The 25,596-nt window shown below is 34.2% G+C and overlaps 1 protein-coding gene and 1 pseudogene across 5 annotated transcripts in view; one reads left to right on the forward strand and one right to left on the reverse strand.

Moving 5' to 3' along the window:
• Positions 1-8,107: 8,107 nt before the first annotated feature.
• Positions 8,108-25,596, forward strand: part of TTK (TTK protein kinase) — a 42,430-nt gene continuing 24,941 nt past the window's right edge. For 2 of the 5 annotated variants that reach the window (XM_016149614.2, XM_016149619.2), the window contains exons 1-11: positions 8,108-8,261; positions 9,338-9,478; positions 11,805-12,027; positions 12,390-12,496; positions 15,063-15,206; positions 15,669-15,783; positions 15,952-16,024; positions 16,119-16,213; positions 17,569-17,656; positions 18,468-18,585; positions 22,088-22,233. In XM_016149614.2, coding sequence (XP_016005100.2) covers positions 9,340-9,478; positions 11,805-12,027; positions 12,390-12,496; positions 15,063-15,206; positions 15,669-15,783; positions 15,952-16,024; positions 16,119-16,213; positions 17,569-17,656; positions 18,468-18,585; positions 22,088-22,233 — 1,248 coding nt within the window. In that variant the 5' untranslated portion in view covers positions 8,108-8,261; positions 9,338-9,339. Of the gene's footprint in view, positions 8,266-9,337; positions 9,479-11,804; positions 12,028-12,389; positions 12,497-15,062; positions 15,207-15,668; positions 15,784-15,951; positions 16,025-16,118; positions 16,214-17,568; positions 17,657-18,467; positions 18,586-22,087; positions 22,234-25,596 lie in introns of all 5 variants that reach the window. The other 3 variants (XM_016149617.2, XM_016149616.2, XM_016149615.2) reach the window with 3 other exon arrangements.
• LOC107513194 lies at positions 13,448-14,332 on the reverse strand (annotated as a pseudogene).

Genomic DNA, 25,596 nt, shown 5'->3' on the forward strand with positions numbered 1-25,596 from the left:
CTAGAGAAGTAAAAGGTATCCAAATTTGAAAGAAAGAAGTAAAACTCTCATTATTTGCTAATGACATGATACTATATAGAGAGAATCCTAAAGATTCCATCAAAAAACAGTTAGAACTGATCGATGAATTCAGTAAAGTACCAGGATACAAAATTAATATTCAGAAGTCAGTGGCATTTTTATACACCAATAATGAACTTTCAGAATGAAAAAGTAAGAAAACAATCCCATTTACAATTGCATCAAAAACAATAAAATACCTGGGAATCAAATTAACTAAGGAGGTAAAAGACCTGTTCTCAGAAAATTATGTCATTAAAAAAGAAATTGAAGAAGATACAAATAAATGGATGCGTATACCATGCTTATGGAGAGGAAGAATCAAAATCATTAAAATGATCATACTACCCAAAGCAATATGTAGATTCAAGAATCCCTATCAAAATACCAATGGCATTTTTCAGAGAGCTAGAACAAATAACCCTAAAATTTATATGGAACCATAAAAGGCCCTGAATAGTCAAGGCAATATTGAAGAACAAAGTTGGAGGTATCACACTACCAGATATCAAACTATACTACAAGGCTACAGTAATCAAAACAGCATGGTACTAGCATAAAAACAGATACATTGGTCAATGGAACAGAATAGGGAGCCCAGAAATAAATCCACAACTATACACTTACTTAATATATGATAAAGGAGGTAAGAATATACAATGGGGTAAAGAAAATTGGATATATGCAAAAAAAAAAAAAAAAAAAGAAGCTAGACACCTTCTTACACCATATACAAGAATAGACTCAAAAATGGGTTAAAGTCTTAAACATAAGATCCAAAACCATAAAACTTCTAGAAGAAAATAGAAGCAGTAAATGCTCTGATATTACTAACAGGAATTTCTTTTCAGATATATCTCGTTGGGCAATGGAAACAAAAGAAAAAACAAACAAATGGGACTACATCAAACTAAAAAATTTGTGTACAGCAAAAGAAACCATCAACAAAACAAAAAGACAACTGACTGGGAGAAGATATTCGCTAATGATGCATCTGATAAGGGGTAATACACAAAATATATAAAGAACTTATAAAACTCAACAACAAAAAATAATCCAATTAAAAAATGGGCAAGAACCTGAATAGATATTTCCCCAAATAGGAAATACAGATGACCGATAGACATATCAAAAACTACTCTTGATCATCAGAGGGAAACAATACTTATTTTCACAGCTGTCTGAATACTTATGATTTAGATGCTGGGATGATTTTAAGCACTTGATCTAGATTTCCAGCAGATGCACTTACTTCTGACAAGTTTCTACTCTGGATCTGTCTTGTCTGAGGACACAGTAAAAATATAGCCTAGCTCAGAGATCGAAGATCATTTACCCAGATAGTCAAAAACTCTTAAGTCTATTTTCATAGACCTCTCCTAAGTTTAGGTTTTTCTGGTTCTGTATTTAGCAGGGTTAACATGGCATACCTTTTTATGTTCCTTTAATTGTATCTAATTCGTCTCTTTATATTCTTTTGGAGACAGCCGATAGTTGGAAATTGCTTTTTTATTCAATATGAGAATCTCTACCCTTTTCAGGGGGTTTTGATCATGTACAATTAAAGTGATTATTGATACAGTTAGATTTAAACCTATCATTGTCTATTTTTTTCCATTTTCCTCATCTGTTCTTTTTTCTTTGTGATTTTTCTGCTTAATGTTGGATTAATTAAATATTTTCGTTTTCCCTCACTTCAGTGATTAGCTTTAACTTTTGTTTTTGTTTGCTTTTCTGTTTTTGTTTTGTTTTTGCTTTTTAGTGGTTGCTATATGGTTTCTAGCAACACTATCTAATAGACATAAAATATGAGCCACATATGCAATTAATAATTTTTCTAATAGCCCCATTAAAATGAAGTTAAAAGGAGCAGGTTAAATTAATTTGATATGTTTTTATTTAATCCAATACCCATATTATTTTGACTTGTAACCATGTTAAAATATCAATAATAAATTTTATATTATTTTTCCACACAACCTCTTTGAATTCTCATGTGTATTTTACACTTACAGCACATTTCTTTTTGGACTAGTAACATTTCAAGTGCTGGATATTTACTGGCTTGTGGCTATAGTGACAGACAGTGGAAGGTTATACAATGCATTTTTAACTTATCACAAGTAATATACCACTTTACATACAGCTGAAAAACTGTAAATAATGTACTTGCAATTCGCTTCTCCTGGTCTTAGTGCTATTATTGTTATATGTTTTACCTCTGTATATTTTATAAATCTGACAATACACTGTTATTATTGTTTTTACTTTAGTCAGTTACAGTTTAAAGATATTTCTTAAATAAAAGTCCTTTCTATGTACCCACATATTTACCATTTTCAGTGTTCTTTACTCTTTTATGTAGATTCACAATTTTTCTGCCTGAGGACTTCCTTTAATATTTCTTGTAGTATAAGTCTACTGGTAATGAATTCTTTCAGCTTTTGTATGTCTAAAAATATCCTTTTTTTCCTTCATAGTGATAGATATCTTTTTTCTTTCAATGTTTTAAATATATTGCTCCACTGATTCTGGGCTTATATTGTTTCTGCTGTCATCTGTATGATGGTTCCTTTTTATGTAACGTGTCTTTTTTTCCCTCCTTCTGGGTGCTTTTTAAGATATTCTTTTTATGACTAGTTTTGAGAAATTTAATTATTCACCGAGGTACAATTTTTATAAAGTTTCTTGTGTTTGGGGTTTGTCATATTTCTTCAATCTGTTGGTTTATAGTTTTTGTCATATTGGGATAATTTGCAGCTATTTTTTCTCCCTCCTTTCCTTTGAAAACTCCAATGACATCTACATTAGTTCACTTTGAATTGTCCTATAGCTCATAGATGTTTTGTTTACTTTTTGTGCATTTTTTAACTTTGCGTTTCATTTTGCAGTTTTTATTGCTGTTTTCAAGTTTGTTGGTCTTTTGTTCTCCAATGTCTAATCTGCTGTTAATGTTATCCAATATATTTTTTATTGCGGATACTATATTTTTCATCTCTAGATGTTTGTTTTGGGTCTTCTCATATACTCTAGATCTCTCCTTAGCATATTCATATTTTCTTCTTACTTCTGGAACATATGGAATACAGTAATAATTAGTTTTTGTTTTTGTTTTTTTCAGTTACATTTTCCTGCTTCTTAAACTACCTTGTAATGTTTTAAGTTAGATGCCAGACATTGTGAATTTGACCTGTTTGAATTTTCTTCAATTTCTATAATTATTCTTGAGCATTGTTCTGGGATAAAGTTAAATTCTCTAGAAACAGTCTGATCCTTTCAAGTCTTGCTCTTTAGCCGTATTAGGCTGGACTAGTGCAGCCTTTAGTCTAGGGCTAATTTTGCTCCGGTACTGAGGTAATAGCATGTGTCTTTTGCCCGATGCTCTATTGAGAAACATAAACTATTCCTTGCTCTTTATGGGCTCTTGAGAATATTTTCTCCCATCCTTTGTGCTACTATTTTCCTCTGGCCTTAGAGTAGTTTCTTCAGACACATGCATTCATCAGTATTCAGCTGGAGCCTAAAGGGGCTTCTTTGTAGATTTCCAGAGTTCTCTCTGTACTGCCTTCTTTTCTCTGGTACTTGGGTATCCAGTGAATCTCAGCTGTGTTGGCTATCCCAAATTCTGAGTTCTATCTCCTTAACTTACAGAGAATACCAGACAATGCTTAGGTTCCCCCTTCCTACACTGCAGCCTGGTAATTCTTTCCAGGAAGTAATCTAGGGACAATCCCAGGGCTCACTTGTTTCTCTACTTTCAGGGATCACTCTCCTGTCCTGCTAATGTCTAATGTTTGTTTTATTTATTTTGTGCAGATTTTGTTGTTGTTTCCAGAGTATAAATCTAGACCATGTTTCTGCAACTGACTGGACTCTATGTATTTGAGAGTTCTTATAAACCTACATGTGTGGTTTTACATTTATTCCTATAAATTTCATATTGTCCATTTTGTTCTTATTCTCATCTAACATTTTGTCTTTCTTGTTTTAATTAGTATGTGAAAAATTAATAAACACTATTTCTATTTGTTTCTCACACAGATAAAACATGTAGTTTAAAATAAGACCAAGGACAGAGTTCTGAGGCCCTCCACTAGGGGTCAACCTGAAGTTCTCCTCAAACCATTAAGTGATATTTTTTTGAGAATAATGGTCTGTAGAGTTGCAGAATCACCTCACATTAACAGCATAGAGCTTACATTCCTCTCTCTTTTCTACAAAAACAATGAGTATCACTTTCTTTGCCAAAGTTAAGATATTCTATACTTAAGGCCGTCCCTAATTTCAGAAAAAAAAAAACCACGATGAGAATTTATGGTATTCTATAGGGGTTGTTCTTAATGGATCATGAGATATCTGCTTCCAAAAAGCTCACATTAAGATTATATAGATTTATAGCTTTCAAGTGTTACCTTTTCTAAAAAGAAACATTGTACATTTCTAATTTTCTATGACTGTTCCTGTTTATCATGACTTTTCAGAGATCATGAATGTGCTTCTGGGATTATAATGCAAATTTTTCAATATTCTGTTTCTCAAGTACATTACACAGCTATATGAGTTTCCTTTTTACAGCAGAGACTGAAAACATATGGTTAAAATAAGACAATAATTCACTTGTGTCAGAGAATTTGAAATTTAAATACCTTTCTTAAATATAGCCTTACCTGACAAGAGTTTCAACCATATTTGTTTTTAAGATTATTAGTTTAAATATTATTCTCCATGGTAGAGAAAATACTTTTTTTTTTTTTTTTTGCCATTTGTTAATATAATCTGTTGCCTAATAACTAAACAATATCTGATGTCCAAGTAGGGTCCCAAACTGTCACTGCAGCTCTTCTTGGTTAGAACATAATCTATGCTGTCATTGCTGTTTCTCTTTATAATCTATGGAGGACTTTGTTAGCTGTCCTTGGCATTTTTTTTCTTCTTTTGGAAAAGGTTTGATGCATTCTGTAGAATATAGCTTTCTTGACAGGCTCTCATCATTCTTACCAGTTCCCACAATTCCTATATGTACCAAAATCAGGTACATTAAAAACATGTTATACTAGAATAAACCAACAGAAAGCAGTGTATAACTGATTACATGCTGTGGGAACTGGATTTATTATTGATCAGAAATTTAACCTCTGCTCATTCACAAAGCAAATCTAAGTGTGGGAAACAGTTTCTGAAGCTGAAGTTTGTGACTTTGCAAACTCGTAAAAATGACTTCAATATTTGAATTATAAAGGCAGATGTGGTGACCGAAAATCATCAGATTAGCAAAAAGGTGACAAAGTTACATAGTCTAAACTTTTATGTAAAAAAGATGTAACACTTTCCATCTTAAAGTCAAAATCTTTTGGTGAATGTTATTGTTTTGTGGAAATCTTAACTAAAAATAAATGTTTATTCATTGTCAGACGAAGGTGGTTTTAAGCCAAATGAGTAACTGTAGCATAATATTATCTTCGCTGGAACTTCACTTACAAAGGAGACATAAATTCTAGGGGAGGAGTGGAGAATCAAAAAACAAACATGATAAACAGGTCCGATAGATAAAACTACAGGATTTAATAGACTACTGATGTCTAATGGAAATACAATGGAAGTCACATTGTGTAATTTTCAATTTCATTCACAAAATTAAAAAAGTAAAAAGAAACAGGTGAAATTAAATTTGAAATTTTTTTTTTACTTTGGAGTAATTTTTGATTTACAGAAAAGTTGTGAAGATTGTACACTTGGTGTACACCTTCATTCAATTTGCTTACTGTTAAGATCTTACATTACTGTGGTATATTTGTCAAAATTAAGAAACCAACTCTGGTACGTTACTGTTAATTAAGCCAGTTATTTATTATTTGGATTTCATCAGTTTTTCCATTAATGTCCTCTTTCTGTTCCAGAATTCAATGTGATACCACTCTGCATTTAGTTGTCACATCTCCTTAGTCTCCTCTGGTCCATGACAGGAGACATTAATTTTAATAATATACTTTGTTTAATACAAGATATCAAAAATATAATTTCAAACTGTAATCAATATTTTTAAAATTATTAATAACATTTTACATTTTTCAGACTAAGGCTTCAAAATTCAGTGTGTAAAGTATTTAATCTGCATTAACAAAATTTACATTTGAAAAGGTTGATTCACAAACTTGGATTGCTCCAAATATAATGAAAAGTCTTCCAATAATTGAACTCTTTAGTGTTTAATTTTAAATTAATTAACCTTAATTAAAAATTCATTTCCTCGGTTGCAATAGCCACATTTCAAGTGCTCAATAGCCACATGTGGCTAATGGTTACCATATTAAACTTTGCAGCTCTATATCGTTGTAAAGAGTTTGGGTTTTTATTGAGTGAAACAAGGAGCTCTGATGGGTTTTGTGCAAAGGAGTGACATGATCTGATTTAAGATTATTCTGCTGTGCTGGAGAATAAATTGAGGTGAGGCAAGGGCAGAGGCAAGGAGCCCAGCCAGGGGGCTACTGCAGTAATCAAGGTGAGCATCAAAGATTTTTGGGACTAGGGTGGTAGCAGTAGAGGTGGTAGAATTCCAGAAATATCTTATTGGACCTGACATATGTGCTTACGGATTAGATGTGGGGGTCGGGAATGACATCAAGGTTTTTGACTTAAAAATGGAACAATGAATTTGTCTTTAACAGAGGTATAGGAGGAAGAGGAAAAATCAGGGGCTGTTTTGGACATTTTGAATTTATGATGCGTATGAGAGGTTTAAGTAGAGATGTTACCTAGGCAATGGTATATGACTCTGGAGTTCAGGAAAAAGAACTCAGCTGGAGACATAAATTTGGGAGTTATTAATGTATAGATGGTACTTAAAAATATAAGACTGGAGATCATCTCATCAAAGGAGTGAATGTACAGAAAGGAGTATTAAGGTGAAGCTATTCAGCAGCAGTATTTTCACAAAAATGCAAGTTTTCAGACTCTAAAGAGATCAACAAGAATTGGTGGAATAGTACATTTCTTCCAACTAAAGACAGTGTTAGACCCAACGGTGCAAAGATTAGCCAACCATGATGTCGTATAGTAAATCACTTTGCTCTACTGAAGCAAAAAAAACAGCCATCAGGTATGGAAAGATGCGTTGTGAGGAAGGGCTTTCACATTGGCCAGGTGGCTAGCCAGAGCTGGGAATGCAAGGTTCTAAGAACAGCTTTGGAGTTAACAAGTCACAGCTGCAGTCAGTTTCCTACACATATACAAAACCAAACAACTTCTCCCACAGAGCATGTCAAGATGCTGGTACAAGAGACAGACATCTCGTTGCCTTGGATCACAAAGCCACTTAGCAGAGTCCCGCACCTGCGTAGATTACTCGAGAAGTGACCTTTCCCTCAGAACACTTGAGCTCTTAAGTGGGACAGCTCGGAGAGCGAGGGGAGCGGGGGCGGTGGTGCTGATAAGCAGAGGTCAGACATGGCTATCGTGATTGGCATGTTAGTTCTGCGCAGGATTCTGACAAAGGGGATTGCCTTGGCTCGAAGATGAAGTATGAAATCACTTAAGGGTCGTGGAAGGGTGTGGAAACAAAAGGACACAAAGCACTGAGATTCTTGAGGTGGCGGCAGGGCTGAAGGTAGCGCTGTGAACCATCCTTTCTTGCCACATCCTGCCTAATCCCTGCAGTGTGGGGCGCGGAGGTCAGTGGGGGACGTGTAGGACGAAAGAGTGGGGTGGTGGTCAGTGGGCAAGGACCTACTCACAGGGCACCTTTTAGGTCCAGAAGCTGGGAGCAGCGTCCCTGCCCCCGTTTTCTTCTCACTGGGTAATTCCTCCCTGGAGTGGCTCCCTCCCTGCAAAAATTTGGCGCAGTTAAACTGGGAGGTGCCGGAAAGCTGGCCTCCAGGCTCCGGGAATATGCAAATCAAATACCAGCAACCTGGGACTCCGGAAGCCCCGCGGACGCAGTCAGGGCGAACCTTCCTGGGCGGCACTTAAGAGACGCTGAGAAAGGGTGGCGACGGACATGAACCAATCACGGAAGACGCTTTCACGTGACCACCACGGACCAGTAGGAGGCCGCGGCAATAGCGGCGGGGAAATTCAAACGTGTTTGCGCAGAAGGGCTTGGATTCCATCTTTTCTTCTCAAATCGGCTTTCTGGAGGTGCGTTCGGCCTCGCAAGTTCAAGGAGGAACGGCGGCGGCTGGTGTGTAGGCTCTTTAGCCGCGCGGGTGGGTAAGTGGTGGGGGCGGGATGGGGGGCGGCTCAGATTGGGGCAGGAGACAGGAGGCTGCTAAACGAGCTGGAGGGGGAGGGGAGGTCTAGCTACCTCCGCCAATCCAGTGGGTGTTGCCAAAGATTTTGTTTACGATCCCGGAAGCAGGAGATGGGTGTGGACCTAGCTGGAAAGTGGGCCTAGCGAGACACCTGGGGAGAGTTTGTATAGGGAGAGGAGATGGTGGCTGTGTTTTGACAGTTAATTTTCGAACCTGACTTTAAGAGGTGATATCTAGAAGCCCACTTTGTCGCCCCCTCATTGTTAAACTTGACGTCAGTGGTGGTATTGATATCAGTGACCCTGGGTTACTGGGTCGATGTTTGAGAATTACAAAGATAAGATTGTCAGGCAGATTGCAGACCCTTTGTTTACCAAACATCACCACCACGCAGATGAACAAGTGCTCGATATTATATGAATGCAGTTGATTCTTGGTATTAGAGTAATTAGCAAATCATGATTCTACCAAGTATGCGCTAGAACAAACCTTATGATATTCCATTTATCAATAAAGGGCTATGTTATATATTATTTTGAAAGGCTGCAGTGTGCAGATTTGCGCATATAAAGCAGGTGACTAAAGGGATGGCTATTCACATTACCAAAAGGATTCTTTGTGTATGTATGTCACTACCAAAATCCAAACGAACAGTCCATCACATTTTCTTAAAATGACAATTTGCTTATGGCCTAGAGAAAATAAATTGGAGAAAGAGTGAAAGGAAGGCAGTGTGTTGAAGAAAAATGGAAAGTTTGAGAAGGAGGGCAGCAATTTCTGTGTTGTGAAACGGCTTCCTGTAAGTTTTGTTGGAAAGAAAACATTCTTAGCCTATTGAAAACCTTGATGGCCAAATTTCAGATATGCACAGTTTTCATGCACAAGGCTTCACAAATACTGCCTTTATATAGCTTTGTTAAGAAGTGTTCACATAGCTAATGCTTTAGACTTCTGGTTCTAAAAGGCTAGCTGCAACTTTTTTTTTAATGCTAGTAAAAAAATTGTGACTAGTTCCATTTTTTTTTTCTTAGAAATGGAGGGCGAGGATTTAAGTGGCAGAGAATTGACAATCGATTCAATAATCAACAAAGTGAGAGATTTTAAAAATAAATTTAAAAATGAAGACCTTACTGATGAGCTAAGCTTGAATAAAGTCTCTGCTGATACCACAGGTGAGTTTTTTCCTTTTTTAGTGCCCTCTAAGGAAAAGGAATAAAATGTTAACCACTGTGTGTTCACATAATTTTGTCAGTAATTGATGCTTACCAATTAGAATACTGTACACACACTATATTTTAACTCTTTTGTATTTCCACAATTTTCTGCTTTCTGAAAAAAGGAAACTTACCATTTATTACAGTGCACTCAGGTAGTTTTCTTAACTCTTCCATTATTGTCCACTGTTATTTCTACTGATGCCTGTCATCAGTAGATATGCTATTTTATTCTATTACTTTTTTGCTGCAAACTAAGAAAGCCTCACCAATCTTAATAAAATTATATATAAATTTAAAGTCGAACACTCAGTTTCTGATTTGGAGAATCTTCCTCTTACTCCCTTGGCCTTTTTTTCTTACTCTCCTTGCTCACCCTGTTCCAGCCTAGTGGCTTCCCTGTTGTCTCTCTTACATTGCTAGACCAGCTCAACCCCAGTGCCTTTTCTCTTGCCCTCTGCCATGAACACCACTCCCCAGATATCTGCCCATTCTTAGTTTCTTCAAACCATGCTCAAATGTCATCTCAGTGAGGCCTTCCCTAACTCACCTATTTAAAATAGCAGCCTGCTAGGGTGGAAGTGTGTCCCCTATCTCTTTTTCTTGTAATTATTTTTCTCTATAGTACTAATCACCTTATATCTGAATTATTAATGTGTTTATTGTCTGTCTACACTAGACTGTGAGCTCTGTGAGGACATGTTATATCTACATAGCGAAGTTCCGGGCACATAGTAGGCACTTAAATATTTATTGAATGATGAATGAGCGAAAGTGCCCAAATTTTAATACCCAACCTTTATCAAAAGTATTAGCTTAGAAGCCTAATTCTTTACTATATTTCATATTGTTGGGGTCATTTGAAAAGTGACCTTTGGATAAGTTTGTCATGTATATACTAATGGTTAAATGGGTGAGGGATGGAAAATAAATGGAAGACATGTTGGTGTTCAGCAAATCTTAATGGAGTACCACTATACTTTATTATGTGTATTTAAATAGTACTAAGAAAGCTTGTATACCAAGGTAGATGAATCCCTCTTTAAATCCTTACCTCATTCAAAGGTGTAAACACTTAAATATATTGATAATTGGGATGTACAACATTAGATCGAGTATTGAGGAAGATTCAAAGATGCTTAAAACCATAGTTTCTAAATGAGAAGAATTTATGAAACCATTATACTACATGTAGTATATGTTCAGCAAGAAATGAATACTAAATAAATGAATATTAAAACGGTTGTAGTATACTAAAACTGTTATGCTACATGTTGTATATGTTCAGCAAGAAATGAATACTAAACAATAAAGACAGTGCTTTAAGTGTTGAATAGAGGCAGAATGGGGTATTCAGAGGCATGAGGATTACATCTGCAAAGACAGTGTTTTTTAGACATCTCTCAGACCAATTAAGAAAGCATTGGGAGGTAAAACTGGAAAATTAAGTTAAGATCAGACTAGATTAAATTTAATATAAAAAACAAAGTTATAAATGTTCCATTTTAGTAGAAAGAAGAAACAGTAATTTTGTTTGCAAAAATAAAGATTTAGCCCTGTCTAGGCTAACTAAAAGTGATGGAAGGAATGATAGTTTCTCTGAGAAATGACTAAAATAATGACTAAAATATCATAAACAGGAAACTGACACTAATTCAAGTTGTCTTTTTAAAGCATTTAACACTAAAGAAAGTAAAAATTAAATTACATTGTGAAAATTATGGAGAAATATAGGTAACTTGAAGGGAGGGGGGGAAATGACCATACCAGTTGCTTATCTTTTGTAAACTGATTTTGTTTGGTTCATTTAAAAGTAAGTTTGAAATATATGGAGATAATGTTGGATTAAAAAAAGGTTGCAAGAGGACTGGGGTATTAAGTATCTAAATATGAATACCAATGGTCAGTGGTCGTGGGAGAGGTTTAGGTTTTCTTTGAGTAGTTAGGATACAAAATAGAATTATGGTGCTACAGTATAACATTTCCTTAGGCTGTATATGGTTTTTTAAAGCTACTTATATAAAAAAGTTTATTTCCAAATTTTTCTTTCCTTCCAAATATATAGCTTTCTTTTGGAGTAAAATATACCCTCATAAAAGATACGTGTGTACTAAATAAGCTTGTGTTTCTAAAAATTATTAAAATTTTTAAAAAGTATTTTAAGGAGTTTGTGTACATCGATATTGTATACATTGATAACTATTATTTGAAGGAAAAGTACAATTTGATGTTTGTTTTTATGTCTTTTCTTTTTTTATGGCATACTTTTTTTCCCTTTATTCAGATAATTCGGGAACTGTTAACCAAATTATGATGATGGCCAACAACCCAGAGGACTGGTTGAATTTGTTGCTCAAACTAGAGAAAAACAGTATCCCCCTAAATGATGCCCTTTTAAATAAATTGATTGGTCGTTACAGTCAAGCAATTGAAGCACTTCCTCCAGATAAATATGGCCAAAATGAGAGTTTTGCTCAAATTCAAGTGAGATTTGCTGAATTAAAAGCGTAAGTATTAGTATTTTAACTACATTTAACTATGTTACATAACATAACTACATTAGAAAAAGATAAAATATTTTTGTCAGGATTACTTGTAAAAAATTTAATATTTTTTGAACAAATCCTTTTTCTTATAATTAGCAAGTGAGTAATGTAAACTCTCTTTACTATGTACATATTTCCACAAAAGTTTCTTATTTTTGACTCTGCCTAAAAAGAAGATTTTGAAAAATAACTTAGTAGTATTTAATTTTACACACCGAAAAAAAAAAATACACTATGTCTTTTGGAAAGTAGAATAAGGAATTATCAAACTTAGGTAGCTCTGTACTTTTTCTGAAAAGTTGACTTTGAAATCTTTATTACAGTATTCAAGAGCCAGATGATGCACGTGACTACTTTCAGATGGCCAGAGCAAACTGCAAGAAATTTGCTTTTGTGCATATATCTTTTGCACAGTTTGAACTGTCACAAGGTAATTTGAAATAGCAAGTCTAAATTTTCAGTAAAGGATAACTTCCTATTGTAACTCGTATCCTAATATTAAATTATATGTATGAAGTAGGAAACTGAGGCAAAAGTCATACGTTGATCAGATAAGATAGTCAGGGAAGACTTCCACCTAAGTTTAAATGCAGAGACTATTTGTTATACTACCTCTTCCACTTGTGAGGAGTAATCCAGAGAATTAGCATGAACATCGTGTTTGTGCTTAGATTCAGGAAAAGTCTAAGGAAAATGGCTTTTTCACTGGATATTAGGGGGATGAAATATATAAGATATTTAAACTAGTGCTCAGATAAGCTTTCTTTATGCTATAGTTTTGTAGCACTAAAATATACATCAAAATATAATTGTAGGATTAACTGGTAGTTCCCCTTTTTTTTAAAAAAAAGTAAGCTTATACAAAAACCTTTTGTTTTTTTTCCCCGCTCACCTGGTTCTTCGTTGTCCGGACTTTTTGTATAGGCCCAGGACAGACTTTTTCTCATTTTCTGGGGCCTCTGGATCCACCCTCAGTTTATCCTTTTGTCCATGTGTTCCTATTTTGCCTCAGCCTTGTTTCTGCTCCATCCCTGATTTCATTTACCACCAGGTACACACATTATCACTCTAAGTTTGGCTCAACCAGAATTCCCACCCAAAGCAGGGTTCAGTCACTAGAAGAGTATTCTCTGGTATTGAGGCTGGAGAAAAGCGTTGTACAAACACAGGAAATAGTTGGAAAACCTTGAACTTCTACTTATTTAGATGATTTCTAAGTCCAGTTACCTGAATCATCTCTGATCTGTCCTGTACACTATTAGGTGATGTTTTGAAAAATCATCCCTTTTCCTGCCTAGGAAAAATAATTCCTCATTTTTGCTTTTTTTTTTTTTTCCCCTCTCCTGATTCTGAAAAGGCTTTATTGCAGGGGGTAGAGGAGTCAGCCCTTCCTGGCTGCTGCCTTCCTCATGGTTGCAAGGACGTTGCTCAGCTCCTCTTACTTCTTGGCACAGATGTGCGTCCCCACCCTTTTCTTGATGAACTTCAGGGCCTGCTTGTCTTTGGAGACCTTGAGCAGCTCTATGGCCCTCCACTTGTAGGGTTCAAAGCCACATACCTCTCAGATCATGTCTCGCACGAACTCCGTGTGCTTGCTGAGGCACACCGATGGCAGCTGTGCCTCAGCTTGCTCACGTTCTCAGTCACTTTGTGACCCTTGTTCAGGCCCATGGCCATTGGGTAGCACCAGAGCCCTGGCTCCTCAGTGGCTGCCACAGTGGAAGGCCATTTTTGCTTCTTAAGGTAAGTTTGACTAGGCCTTTAAGACCCTCTATCTTCCCTTCATTCTACTTAAAAAAAATGTTTGTGGTATTATGGCCTGTCAATAGAAACTATAAACTTTACATCGTTAGAATACGTAATCATTGAAAATCTCAAATTGTGATCCGTAAAAAAGAAATGTACTTTATCTCTACCACTACAATGTAGTAGTAGCCTCAAGGTCGAAATTGCGATTATTTTGAACAGAGTTGATGAATAGGCTTTCAGGAAATATGCAACATCCTGAAATTTTTTGAGCAGTTTTGTATGTATGTGTACTTTTGTAGAAGTAAAGGACATTCCATGATTTTTTTCAGGTTCTCAAATGGGTCCGTATGCTCCATAAGTACTAGTTCTTATCTAAGCCTTTCTTTACTGTCCTAAAATGCTCAATACATGAAATTCTGTCACTATTCTCAATAAATGTAGACTTAACTGCTATCAAATATATTTGTATTCTTAAAACCTGTAAACTATCTGAAGCCAGAGGCCATCTTTTAATCATCTTTATACCCTAAGTGTCAAGTGCATAGCATAGCTCAGTAGCTCCCATAAACGTGGCTAACATATTCTATGAGATGCATGATGTATACATTTAGTATTTATAAACAAAATACTAAATATATTGGGTAAGTTTACAGCTGAAATAAAATTTGGTAATTTGTAGTCAGGTAATTATGGTAGTTATTTTTGCATTTTTGAGGTGACGTAGCTAAGTCCGATAGCTAAAGGGCAATCTTTATCATATATATATACATTTTTACAGGAATTCTTTTAATAGAAGATTCCCTTTAGCAAAAGATGTCAACTTTTCTTAATGACTAAATGTCATTATGAATGATAGTTATTGTACTGCATTGTAACAGATGGACACTCTTAGGACTAAGAACATCTAGGGCTTAGTTTTCCCTTTTACTAAATTCCCTGAGGGTCCTAAGTGTTCTTGTCAGCTTATGCTGCCCTCACTCCATAACTGTTTTGTTACACTTTTTCTGCAAATGGAAAATGCTGATACACTAATGCATAATTACATCAATTACATATTACATGAGTAAACTATTTGACATGAAGTTTTTACTAGAAGCGAGGTTGCTTTTATTCTTATAACCTAACATTCAAGAGCCTTGAAATGAATATTTTTGCCTAAAGCTTTTAAACTTTTTTCCCGTTCCTATTGAATAAGTATCTGGAGAGTGAAGATTGCTGCATTAAAATGACAATTTTTCCTTTGTTAGGAAATTTCAAAAAAGCAAAACAACTTCTTCATAAAGCTCTAGAATGTGGAGCAGTACCACTGCAAATGCTGGAAATTGCCATTCAGAATTTAAACCTGCAAAAAAAGCAGCTGCTTTCAGAGGAGGAAAAGAAGAGTTTATCAGGTAAATGTATTATTGTGTGCTAATACATTTTTGTGGTATATTGCCTGTGAAAAAGGATTTAGGGTAATATTTTATAGAAAAATAATATGTAGAATAGTCAAAAAGTCTAAGTTTAAATTTCAAATTTAAATGAAGTGAGACATTTAGAAGTAATAAAGTCTTTACTACCATTTTTTTGTTGATTATACTCTCACTGGTTGTCATGTTAAAAACAACTTAACACAAGCAAGAGAATCACTTTTTGCTTTTAGAAATAAGTCATGTGTGTTTATTCTAGGGAAACAGTGATGTAATGTGAAACAATTATAAAGTGTGGTTAGAGAATTATCTTAGAATGTGTTCATGTCTGCATATTAGGGACAGATCTATGAATTAGCTTTTTAAGTATTCTTGTTTGTGAGATTACTTTTTTGTGTATTCCTTGTCTTCACAAATGTAATTATAATTTCAAAATTTTTACAGCATCTACAGTGTTAACTGCCCAAGAATCATTCCCCAGTTCACTTGGACATTTACAGAATAGAAACATCAGTTGTGATTCCAGAGGACAGACTACAAAAGCCAGGTTTTTGTATGGGTGAGGAAACTGAACCAGTTTTTTAAATGCTTATCATACTTTTATGTTATTTATATGTTTACATGTACATTTTTATGTAACAGTGATAACAGCAGTTAGTAGTTAATGGAAACACTTAAGTTAATATTATTCTTTTTAAAAATTGGGGGTATTTTTTTTCTGTTTTAGAGAGAATGTGCCCCCTCAAGATGCAGAGATAAGTCATCAAAATTCCTTAAAACAGACACACAAAATTAAACGGGTAAGTTAGTTTTAATCTACTTTGGTTAAGGTGGTAGTGGTGAGGTCTTTGTTTATTTCCTAGTTGGTTACTTAATCTTTCAAAACATTTTTAGTCATGCCCATTTGGAAGAGTCCCAGTTAACCTTCTAAATAGCCCGGATGGTCACGAGGACACTGATGGTTCAGTTGTACCAAGTTTTGCAAAAAGGTATGTTGGGTTTTAGTTTTTAATTTGTTTTCAGTATTTGAAGATTGATAACAGAACGGTGGTAAAGTCTTTTACTGCATAATAAATTGATGATTAAATTTTTATTTAGTATTAAAGGTTACCGAGTTTCTAAATTACAAAAGAATGAGTGGGGAATATTACTTTTTTTTTGCTTTTTCACTCATTAAAAATATTCATGAAAGGAACTTAAAAAATAGGAAACATGAAGGAAAAAGTATTAAGTCAACCTGAAGCTTAAAAGACCTATGCAAACCTCCCCAAACTCCTATTGTTTGAACATTTCTCTTATGGATAGCCTCTCTGGTAAGAGACTCTTTTCACTATGTACATAGAAGTCTCCACAGCATTGATGAACAAAGATATGGGAATGATTTATTTTCCAGCTAGGTCAAGGAAAAGAGCAGCTGTTGGTAGGGAAGATAATTAGTTCATTCATTGCTTCTTCAGAGGCTAGGGCATCAAAAAGTGAGCAAAGTAGATAGAGATGAAGTATTTTTTATCATATCCAGTGTGTTTTTCCTTCAACTTGGGTGTTTGTTCCCTTCAAAGAAATGAGAATCTAGTGTTCTAGCTTACCTACAGGAGTTTTTCTAGTCTATTCTTAACTCTAACCACTATATAACATTTCTATTGGAAAAGTCTTCTTGCCTTTCAGAGAACTATTTGGCAAGTAAACTTTATTTATTTATTTTTGGGCGAGTAAACTTTAGAAATACAACTGATTGTTTTTACTTGGTTTCTTCTATAGTTAAATTCCTTTTATACTTAGGGCTCGACTAAATATTGATATTAAAAAATTAATTGATTGTCAAGATTAAGCTCCAAAATGTTATGAGATGACTATTATCTTGTTATCTTTGTTTAAAATACCTAGCAGAGGAATAAAGGAGACTTTCTCACACTCCAAGAAAATAAAAACAAAAACAAACCAGTCATTTTCTTGCTTGTTATGATACATGGATGCTAGGCACTGTGGAGGTCCACAGAACAGTTTTATGTTTATACTGTAGTTCTTATCTTTAAGCTGAAGTGTAGTTTCACCTACATACTGTTGTTCCCTTCTTCTTTTCCACAGTTGTACCTTCATTCCAACTGTTAACTTATTACATAGTGAAGTAGACAGTCACCTACTACTCATCTCTATCAATTTTGTCATTGCTTAGCACCTAACTTAATCGCATTTGTACTAGAATCATGTTATTTTTTAAAATAACTTTTCAAGAGATTTTTCCAATTAAAATGTTTAAAGACCAACTTTAAAAATGGAAAAGTAATATATTGAAAAAATTAATTTTGGATTAAACATTAAAATTATTTTTTTGTGTGGATAATAGACAGACCTCTAGATCAGAATGCCGAGAGATGATTATGCCTAGATCTAAATCAAGTGGAAACGATTCCTGTGAATTGAGAAATTTAAAGGTATTTCACTTTCTAAGTTTTTATGGAGAGCAAGAGTTTCTGATCCAGGGTCCCTGGAGCTTTTTCTGTGGAAGAGACCCATAGTTTATACAATATTTTTAACAGTGTTCCTGAAACCCCAAGATATGTAGGACCACTATTGGGAAGTAGTGCAGAAGTCCTAAACTGTTTCTCTAAGATTGAGGTGGTAGAGCAAGGATCTGGGATAACTGAAGTAACACTATTCTGTCTTTAAGCGGATTTGTTGGCCTGGTTTTAGGGATAGCTGGTGAAGCCATTCTCCTCAGCTATGGTTTCTTAGTGTGTTTAATGATCTGGAAGGGCATCTTAAACAAAAATGAGAGACTAAATTGTGATGGGCGGAAGTGAGGGCTTAGTCTAATGTTCTGATATGGCACAACAACTTTATGTGAACTTCAAGAACAAGAAACAGCTTTAGCCTTATTGTACTTGAGTTAGACCCCTAGCATCACAATGTGGGTCTTTTCAAATTTATAATTCCTCTCTTTCATGGTCCTTGCTTTAAATAATAAATTAAACTAATCACAGCTGTTTTAGTGAACATTTTAGCAATTAATTAATATGCCCACTGAAAGCCAAATAGCCAGATTTATGGGTATAGCCATTCTCATTGCTCTAATCAGTAATTTAAAAGGTCTTTGGAGTTTGTGAGTTTACATGTGATTTTAATAGATAATTTTCCTATGAATATCTTCACATAGATGAGATGTTAGTATGTTAAACACGAAGACAAATTAGTAATACTGTTTATTATGAGCCTTTTGTTTGATATCTTATTCTTTTCATATAGTCCGTCCAAAGTGTCCATTCCAAAGACCCTCTGGTGTCAGATGAGAAGAGTTCTGAACTTACTACTGATTCAATAGCCATGAAGAGTAAAACGAAATCAAGTCTTCTGAGAAAATTAGGTGAGAGTAATAAAATTAATAGACTTACTTCTTTAATTAACTACTTTGTTGCTTATGAATACTAACCAGCCACCTAAGATTTGAAATATATGACTGTGTCCGTGTCCCTTTATCTTGTATTTCAGCTGAATTATATAGAGTGTATAAAAAGTATTGAATTTTTAGCAAAGAAAGTTTTTTGTTGCTTAAAAAGTGCATAAAAGGAATAGTGAAGGGAAAGTACAATGGAGCTGAGTTATATTCTCAGGTGGCTTGACAGATACTTTCTGGAAAAGGCACAGAAGCCGTATTTACATGACAATTCTTTTCATCGTGTGTCAAATATTTGATTTTCCACCATATGAGTACTATGATAAATGTTCTAAGGATATAGGGCCCCAAGAAGGTTGCCATTTCATGTGGGAGATATACTGCTAAATATAATGCTGAGTGGAATGTAGAGAATGTCATGAGAACTGTGTAAATAAAATATTATGAGAATTCAGAGGTAGGAGAAATTTGAGAAACTAATTTGGTTTAGGGGAAATAAGGTAATACTTTGCGGAGGAGTAAAAAAATGAAGAACTATTAGGGTGTTTAAATAGGAAGGAATAGGAGTGAGAGTATTTCAGGGGGAAGGAATAGTATAAGCAAAAGAATAAAACATCTTAGAAACAAAAAAAAACTGTCTAGTTATGCTGAAAACCGTAACAGGTAGTATGGGAAATAAAACTTGGTAGACATTGAATGGCTGGTTTAAATTTTTTGTTGTTCTAGATGTCAGAGTACCATTAAAGGTTTTTGAACAGGATCGTGAATTGGGATGATCATTGTCCAAACAAAAGTTGCCAGATTGGATATAATTTTTTCTTTTACTTGGACTCAGGGAGGGGTACAGGGACAAAATAAGGCTTGCCCAGACTCATTTTATTTTATCCTGGGCTTTCCTGGTTTTAGCCCAAAAAGTCCTATGTCTCAGGAAAGCCCTCAGTTCCTAGCAAACCGGGATGGTTAGTTGCCCTAGAAAAGTCTTTTTGCCATTATTTTGATTGGGATTAGATTCTTAACCCTAATATTTGTGGAAAACATTTATATTTTCATGACATCTGTTGTAAACAAGTATGATCTAAAAATCATCTTTACCAAATATGCTTGCTAGTGGTACTTATCTGACACCTAATTTAATGTTTTAAAATGAAAGCTTGTGCCAGAAAACTGCCCAAATCATAACTGGCTTAGTCCAATGAAAGAATTGATTCATGCACATTTCTACTGAGTATATTCAGAGGATGAATTGTTGGGTCACAGGCTGTGCATATGTTCACCTTTAATAGGTAGTGCCAGACAGTTTTCCATAGTGGTTGTACTTTTGACTAGAAGTTATGTTGCTCTTGCTCCATAGTCTCCTCAGTTGTTGTATTATTGGATTTTAGTTTTAGACATTCTGATGCTGCTAAGTGATAATCTCATTGTGGTTTTACTTTGCATTTCCCTGATGTCTAATGATGTTGAACATCTTTTTTGTATGTTTATTGGCCATTTGGGTATTCTCTTGTGAAGTACTTGTTGGAATCTCTTATCAATTTTTCTATTGGATTTTCTTTCAGTTTCTCATTGATTTTTAGGAGATATCTTTATCATCTAGATACAGATCTTTTGTTGGATATATGTATTGCAAGTGACTTCTCCCATTATGTGGTGAAGAGTTGATGAAAAGAAATTTTTAATTCACGCATTTTAATTTATTAATCTTTTCTTTTGTGGTGAGTGTTTTCAGTTCCTTTAAACAAATCTTTTTCTACTCTAAGATCATAAAGATATTTTCATATATTTTAGAGGATTTGTCATTTTACCTTTCACATTTACACTTACGTTCTATCTGAAATTAATATTTTTATGTATTTAAGAGCAAGTGTCAAGATTCTTTTCTTTTTTCATTTATGATATCCAGTTGATCCAGAAGCACTTACTGAAAAGACCCTCTTTTCCATAACTGAATTGTTGTAAGTTAGGTGATTGTGTGTGTTGTCTGGTTTTGGATTCTTCTCTGTTCCAGTGTTCTTTTTGTCTTTTTGTGCAATACAGTCCTGTTTTAAATACTGCAGTAAGTCTTTACAGTTGTCAAAAAATCTTCCAACTTTGTTTCTTCATATCTGTGTAAATCTTCTAACTTTGCTCTTCTTCAAGACTATGTTAGCTATTCTAGACCTTTTGGATTTCCGCATAAATATGAGAAACTATCAGATTGTTTTTTTGTTTTATTTTTTTAAACGAGATTTTGATTGAGATCTAATGGGACAAGCTCACGTCTTAACAGATAAGTTTTCTAGTCCACTAACCTGGCATATTCCTTCATTCAAGTAGTCTTTAAAACATTGAGAGAATCGTTTTCTGTGTTGAGATTTTGCTTATCTTTTGCTAGAGTTATTCCTAAATATTTGATACTTTTTATGCCATAATAATGAATGGAATCTTTAAAAATTTGTTATCCTTTACTTTGTTGCTGATATGTAAAAATGCAACTGATTTTTAGTTATTGGTTTTAGATACAGTGACATTGCTAAATTCACTGATAATTCTACTGTTTTCCTTTGGATTCTTTCATGTTGTTTGAAAATAATAATTTTTTTCCTTCCAAGCCTTTGAACTTTCTATATAATGATGAATAAAAGGAATGAAGGTAGCATTCTTGTCTCATTCTATATTTCGGAGGGAAGCTTTCAATATTTTACTCATAGATGATAATTTCTTTAGATTTTTGTAGCTACTCTTTATCAAGTATAAAAACAGAGTTGCTGCTTTTTACCTAGATTATCATCGGCTTTTTTGTGGCTGAGTATTAAATTTTATCAAATGCTTTTTTCAGTTTATTGAGTTGATTATATATATTTTTTCTCTATTCTGTTATTATGGTAAAATAAATTGATTTTCAAATATTATTAAGCAAACTGCACTTAGGAATATACAACTTGGTCATAATTTGTTATCCCTTTTGTATATCAATTGCGAATATTTTAAGATGTTTGTATCTATTGTCATGATAGGAATAGAACATTGAGATTAATAGAATAGTAAATATATTGCTCAGAGACCCTTAAGAAAGTAAATTGTGGGCCAATTTAAGGTAAAATTTTTGTAAAAAAGTCGAGGTCTATGAAAAGTAGTGACTTGTCTTCTTTTTATTAATAAGAATTTATGACACACATATATATTTTTTAAAAATATTTATTTATTTATTTACTTGCTTTCTGGTAACGGCCAGAAGCATTTAAATTCAGAATGGTCTCTGATCAAAAAAAAAAAAAAGTGTAGGTAACAATTTAGGAAGATGGCTGTGTTGCAACTTTGTAAAATTGACTTGACTTGCTAAAAGGAAATTGTCAACAACTGGCTTAAGGTTTTTAGTTTCCTGTTTTTAAGAGCAAATGCTAATACAGTTTGCAATGTGTTCTATTGCTTAGGTTTAATTTTGTTATTATCAAATGTTCTTGTGTTTTACTGACAATAACAAAAACAATTTCAGAAACTAAATATGAAGAGCTAAACGTTCCAGAAAGTAACCAGAAACAATGGCAATCTAAGAGAAAGTCAGAATGTGTAAACCAGAATCCTGCTGCATCTTCAAACCAGTGGCAGATTCCAGAGATAAACCGAAAAGTTGATACAGAGGTAACTTTCGTTTTCCCTCAAGTGGAACATTGCCATTGTTAATAATGTGATGATCATGTTAAATGTTTTATTTTATTCAATCCTTATGCACCATATTCAGTGGAATAGTTTACTTAAGGGATGTTATTATTCAAAACAATGACCAGTAACAGTCATATGTTCGCAAGAGTATATATCAAGTTGAATTCTGTTCTCATTAGTGTTTCTAGATGGCTATTGACTGGTGCAGGGGTCAGCAAACTACAGCCTGTGGGTCAAACTGGTTTCCAGTCTGCCTGTAAATACGTTTTATTGTGATGCAGTTGTGCCCATTTATTTTTTTTTAAATGTCACATGGGAGTCGAGTAATTACAACAGACCTAATCTGATCTACAAAGCCTAAAATGTTTCCTGTTTTGCCCTTTACAGAAAATATGCTTATCCCTGACCTAGTGTTGGGATGCGATCAAATTTAAGACCCACGGAGCCAATTAAGATTAATTATGAGCCTTTATTAGCCGGCCAGCAACTGACTCTCCCCACTAGAGAATCAGCCGGAGCCTCTAGAAGGAATAGCTTAAAAAGCCCCCAAACCCCCTCTACCAAGCAAGCTGGTTTACAGAAGCGAGGCTGGCTATTAACATATCTTTACACAGGATAACTACACTTTTAACATTAGCATATATTTGCACAGAATATCTCCTAGAACTACACCCTGTTTAACATTAAACAATGAAAGCAGAAGTTGGCCATTTGAAAATTTTCCACTCTTAACACTAGTGCAATGTGAACCAAAGCATTTGACAATTTCCTCTTGTCATCCTCATGGGTAAAGTAGAAAATATAGACTAGACAATGTATGTAAATTTATAGCATTTTGAATGATCATTCTCAGTGGCTAGGTGCTATTTCTGAAGGAATTATCTAATAGACAGACTCCTGGAGAGTCATACCTTTTTCAACCCATGGACATACTTCCCTCACTTTCTTTTCAGTTATAGTCTAACTCAGTGCTTCTCAAAATATTTTGGTCTTGGGACCCTTTTTAATACTCTTAATTATCAAGACCCCTAAAGAGCTTTTGTTCACGTAGGTTATATTTACCTGTATTTACTATGTTAGAAAGTAAAACCAAAAATATTAAAAACTTAACATATTAAAAATAACCCATTTCACGTGAACATAGATACACTTCTATGAAAAATATTTTCTTTTACTGTGACATAAAACATTAGTTTCAGGTGTACAATGTAATGTTTTGGTATTTGTATATATTGTGAAATGATCACCACAATAAATCTAGTTAACATCTGTCACCATACTTAGCTACAAATTTTTTTTTGTCTTGTGATGAGAACTTTAAGATCTACTCTCTTACTAACTTTCTCAAATATGCAATACGGTGTTATTTAGTATAGTCACCATGCTGTACATTACATCCCCATGACTTATTTTATACCTGGAAGTTTGTATCTTTTGACTACCTTCACCCTTCTGACCATGGCCCCTGTGCCCATCCCCACCTCCTCCCCCATCCCACCTCTGGCAAGCAACAATCTGTAAGCTTTTTATTTAATGATTTTACATACAAGTGATACTATGCAGTATTTATCTTTCTTTGGCTATTTTACTTAGCATAATGCCCATGGCCCATTCAAGTTGTTGCAAAGAGCAAGATTTCATTCTTTAGGCTGAATAATACTCTGTGTGTGTGTCACATCACATGTTCATCATTTATCCATCACTAGATACTTAGGTTGTCTCCATATCTTGACTATTATAAATAATGCTGCAGTTAACCTGAGGGAAGGTGTATGTATCTTTTTGAGTTAGTATTTTCATTTTCTTCTGATAAGTACTCTAAAATGGAAGTGCTATGTCATATGGTAATTCTGTTTTTAATTTTTTGAGGAACGTCTATACTGTTTTCCAAAGTGGCTGCATCAGTTTACATGCCCACCAACCATGCACAGGTGTTCCCTTTTCTCCATATCCTTGCCAACATTTGTTATTTCTTGTCTTTTTGATAATAGGTGTGAGATGACATCTCATTGTAGTTTGATTGGCTTTTCCGTAATAATTAGTGATGTTTAGCATCTTTTCATATGTCTATCTGTATGTCTTCTTTGGAAAAATGTCTTTTCAGATTTTCTGCCCATTGTTTAATCAGATTGTTTGTTTTTTTATTGTTGTTTTTGCTATTGAGTTATGTGAATTTTTAATATATTTTGGATATTAACTCCTTATCAGATATATGATTTGCAACTATTTTCTCCCATTCAGATGGTTTTCTTTGCTGTGCATAAGCTTTTTACTTTGAGGCAGTCCCACTTGTTTATTTTTTTCGTTGTCTTTGCTTTTGGTGTCAGATCCAAAGAATCCACCAAGACCTATGTCAAGGAGCTTACCGCCTATATTTTCTTCTAGGAGTTTTATGATTTCAGGTCTTACATGCATCTTTGATCCATTTTGAGTTAATTTTTTGTGTGGTATAAGATAGTGATCTAGTTTCATTCTTTTGCATGTGGCTATCCAGTTTTTCCAGCACCATTTATTGTGTTCCCTTGATCTATGTGTCTGTTTTAATGCCAGTACCATACTGTTTTGATTATTATAGCTTTATAAAATAGTTTGAAATGAGGGAAGTGATGCCTTAGGCTTTGTTCTTCTTTCATAAGATTGTTTTGGCTATTCAAGGTCTTTTGTAGTTCCTTACAAATTTTAGGATTGTTATATTTTTGTGGAAAATGCCATTGCCATTGGAATGTTGATAGGGATTGTATTGAATGTGTAGATTGCTTTGGGTATTATGGACATTTTAACAATATGTATATTTCCAGTCAGTGAGAATGGAATATCTATTTATTTGCATCATCTTTTTATTTTTTTATTTTTTCATAAATATCTACAATTTTCAGCGTACAGCTTTTTTACTTCCTTGGTTATATTTATTTATAAGTATTTTATTTTTGATGTAATCATGAATGGAACTGTTTTGTGAATTTTTGGTAGTTCATTATTAATATGTAGAAATGCAACAGATTTTTGCATGTTGATTTTATATCTTGCAACTTTACTGAATTTGTTAGAACTAACAGTCTTTTGGTGTAGTCTTCAGGGTTTTCTATATATATTATGTCATCTGCAAATAGTGACAGTTTTACTTTTTTCTTTCCAATTTGGATGCCTTTTATTTCTTACCTAATTGCTCTGGCTGAGACTTCCAATTCTATGTTGAATGTATGTGGCAAGAGTGGGCATTTTTATCTTATTACTGATCTCAGTGGAAAAGCTTTCAGCTTTTTACCATTGAGTATGATGTTATCTGGGCTTGTCATATATGACCTTTATTATGTTGAGTTATATTCTCTCTGAAAAAATAAG

Source organism: Rousettus aegyptiacus, unplaced genomic scaffold (assembly GCF_014176215.1).
Source record: "Rousettus aegyptiacus isolate mRouAeg1 unplaced genomic scaffold, mRouAeg1.p scaffold_m13_p_1, whole genome shotgun sequence".
In the NCBI taxonomy this organism is placed as follows: domain Eukaryota; kingdom Metazoa; phylum Chordata; class Mammalia; order Chiroptera; family Pteropodidae; genus Rousettus; species Rousettus aegyptiacus.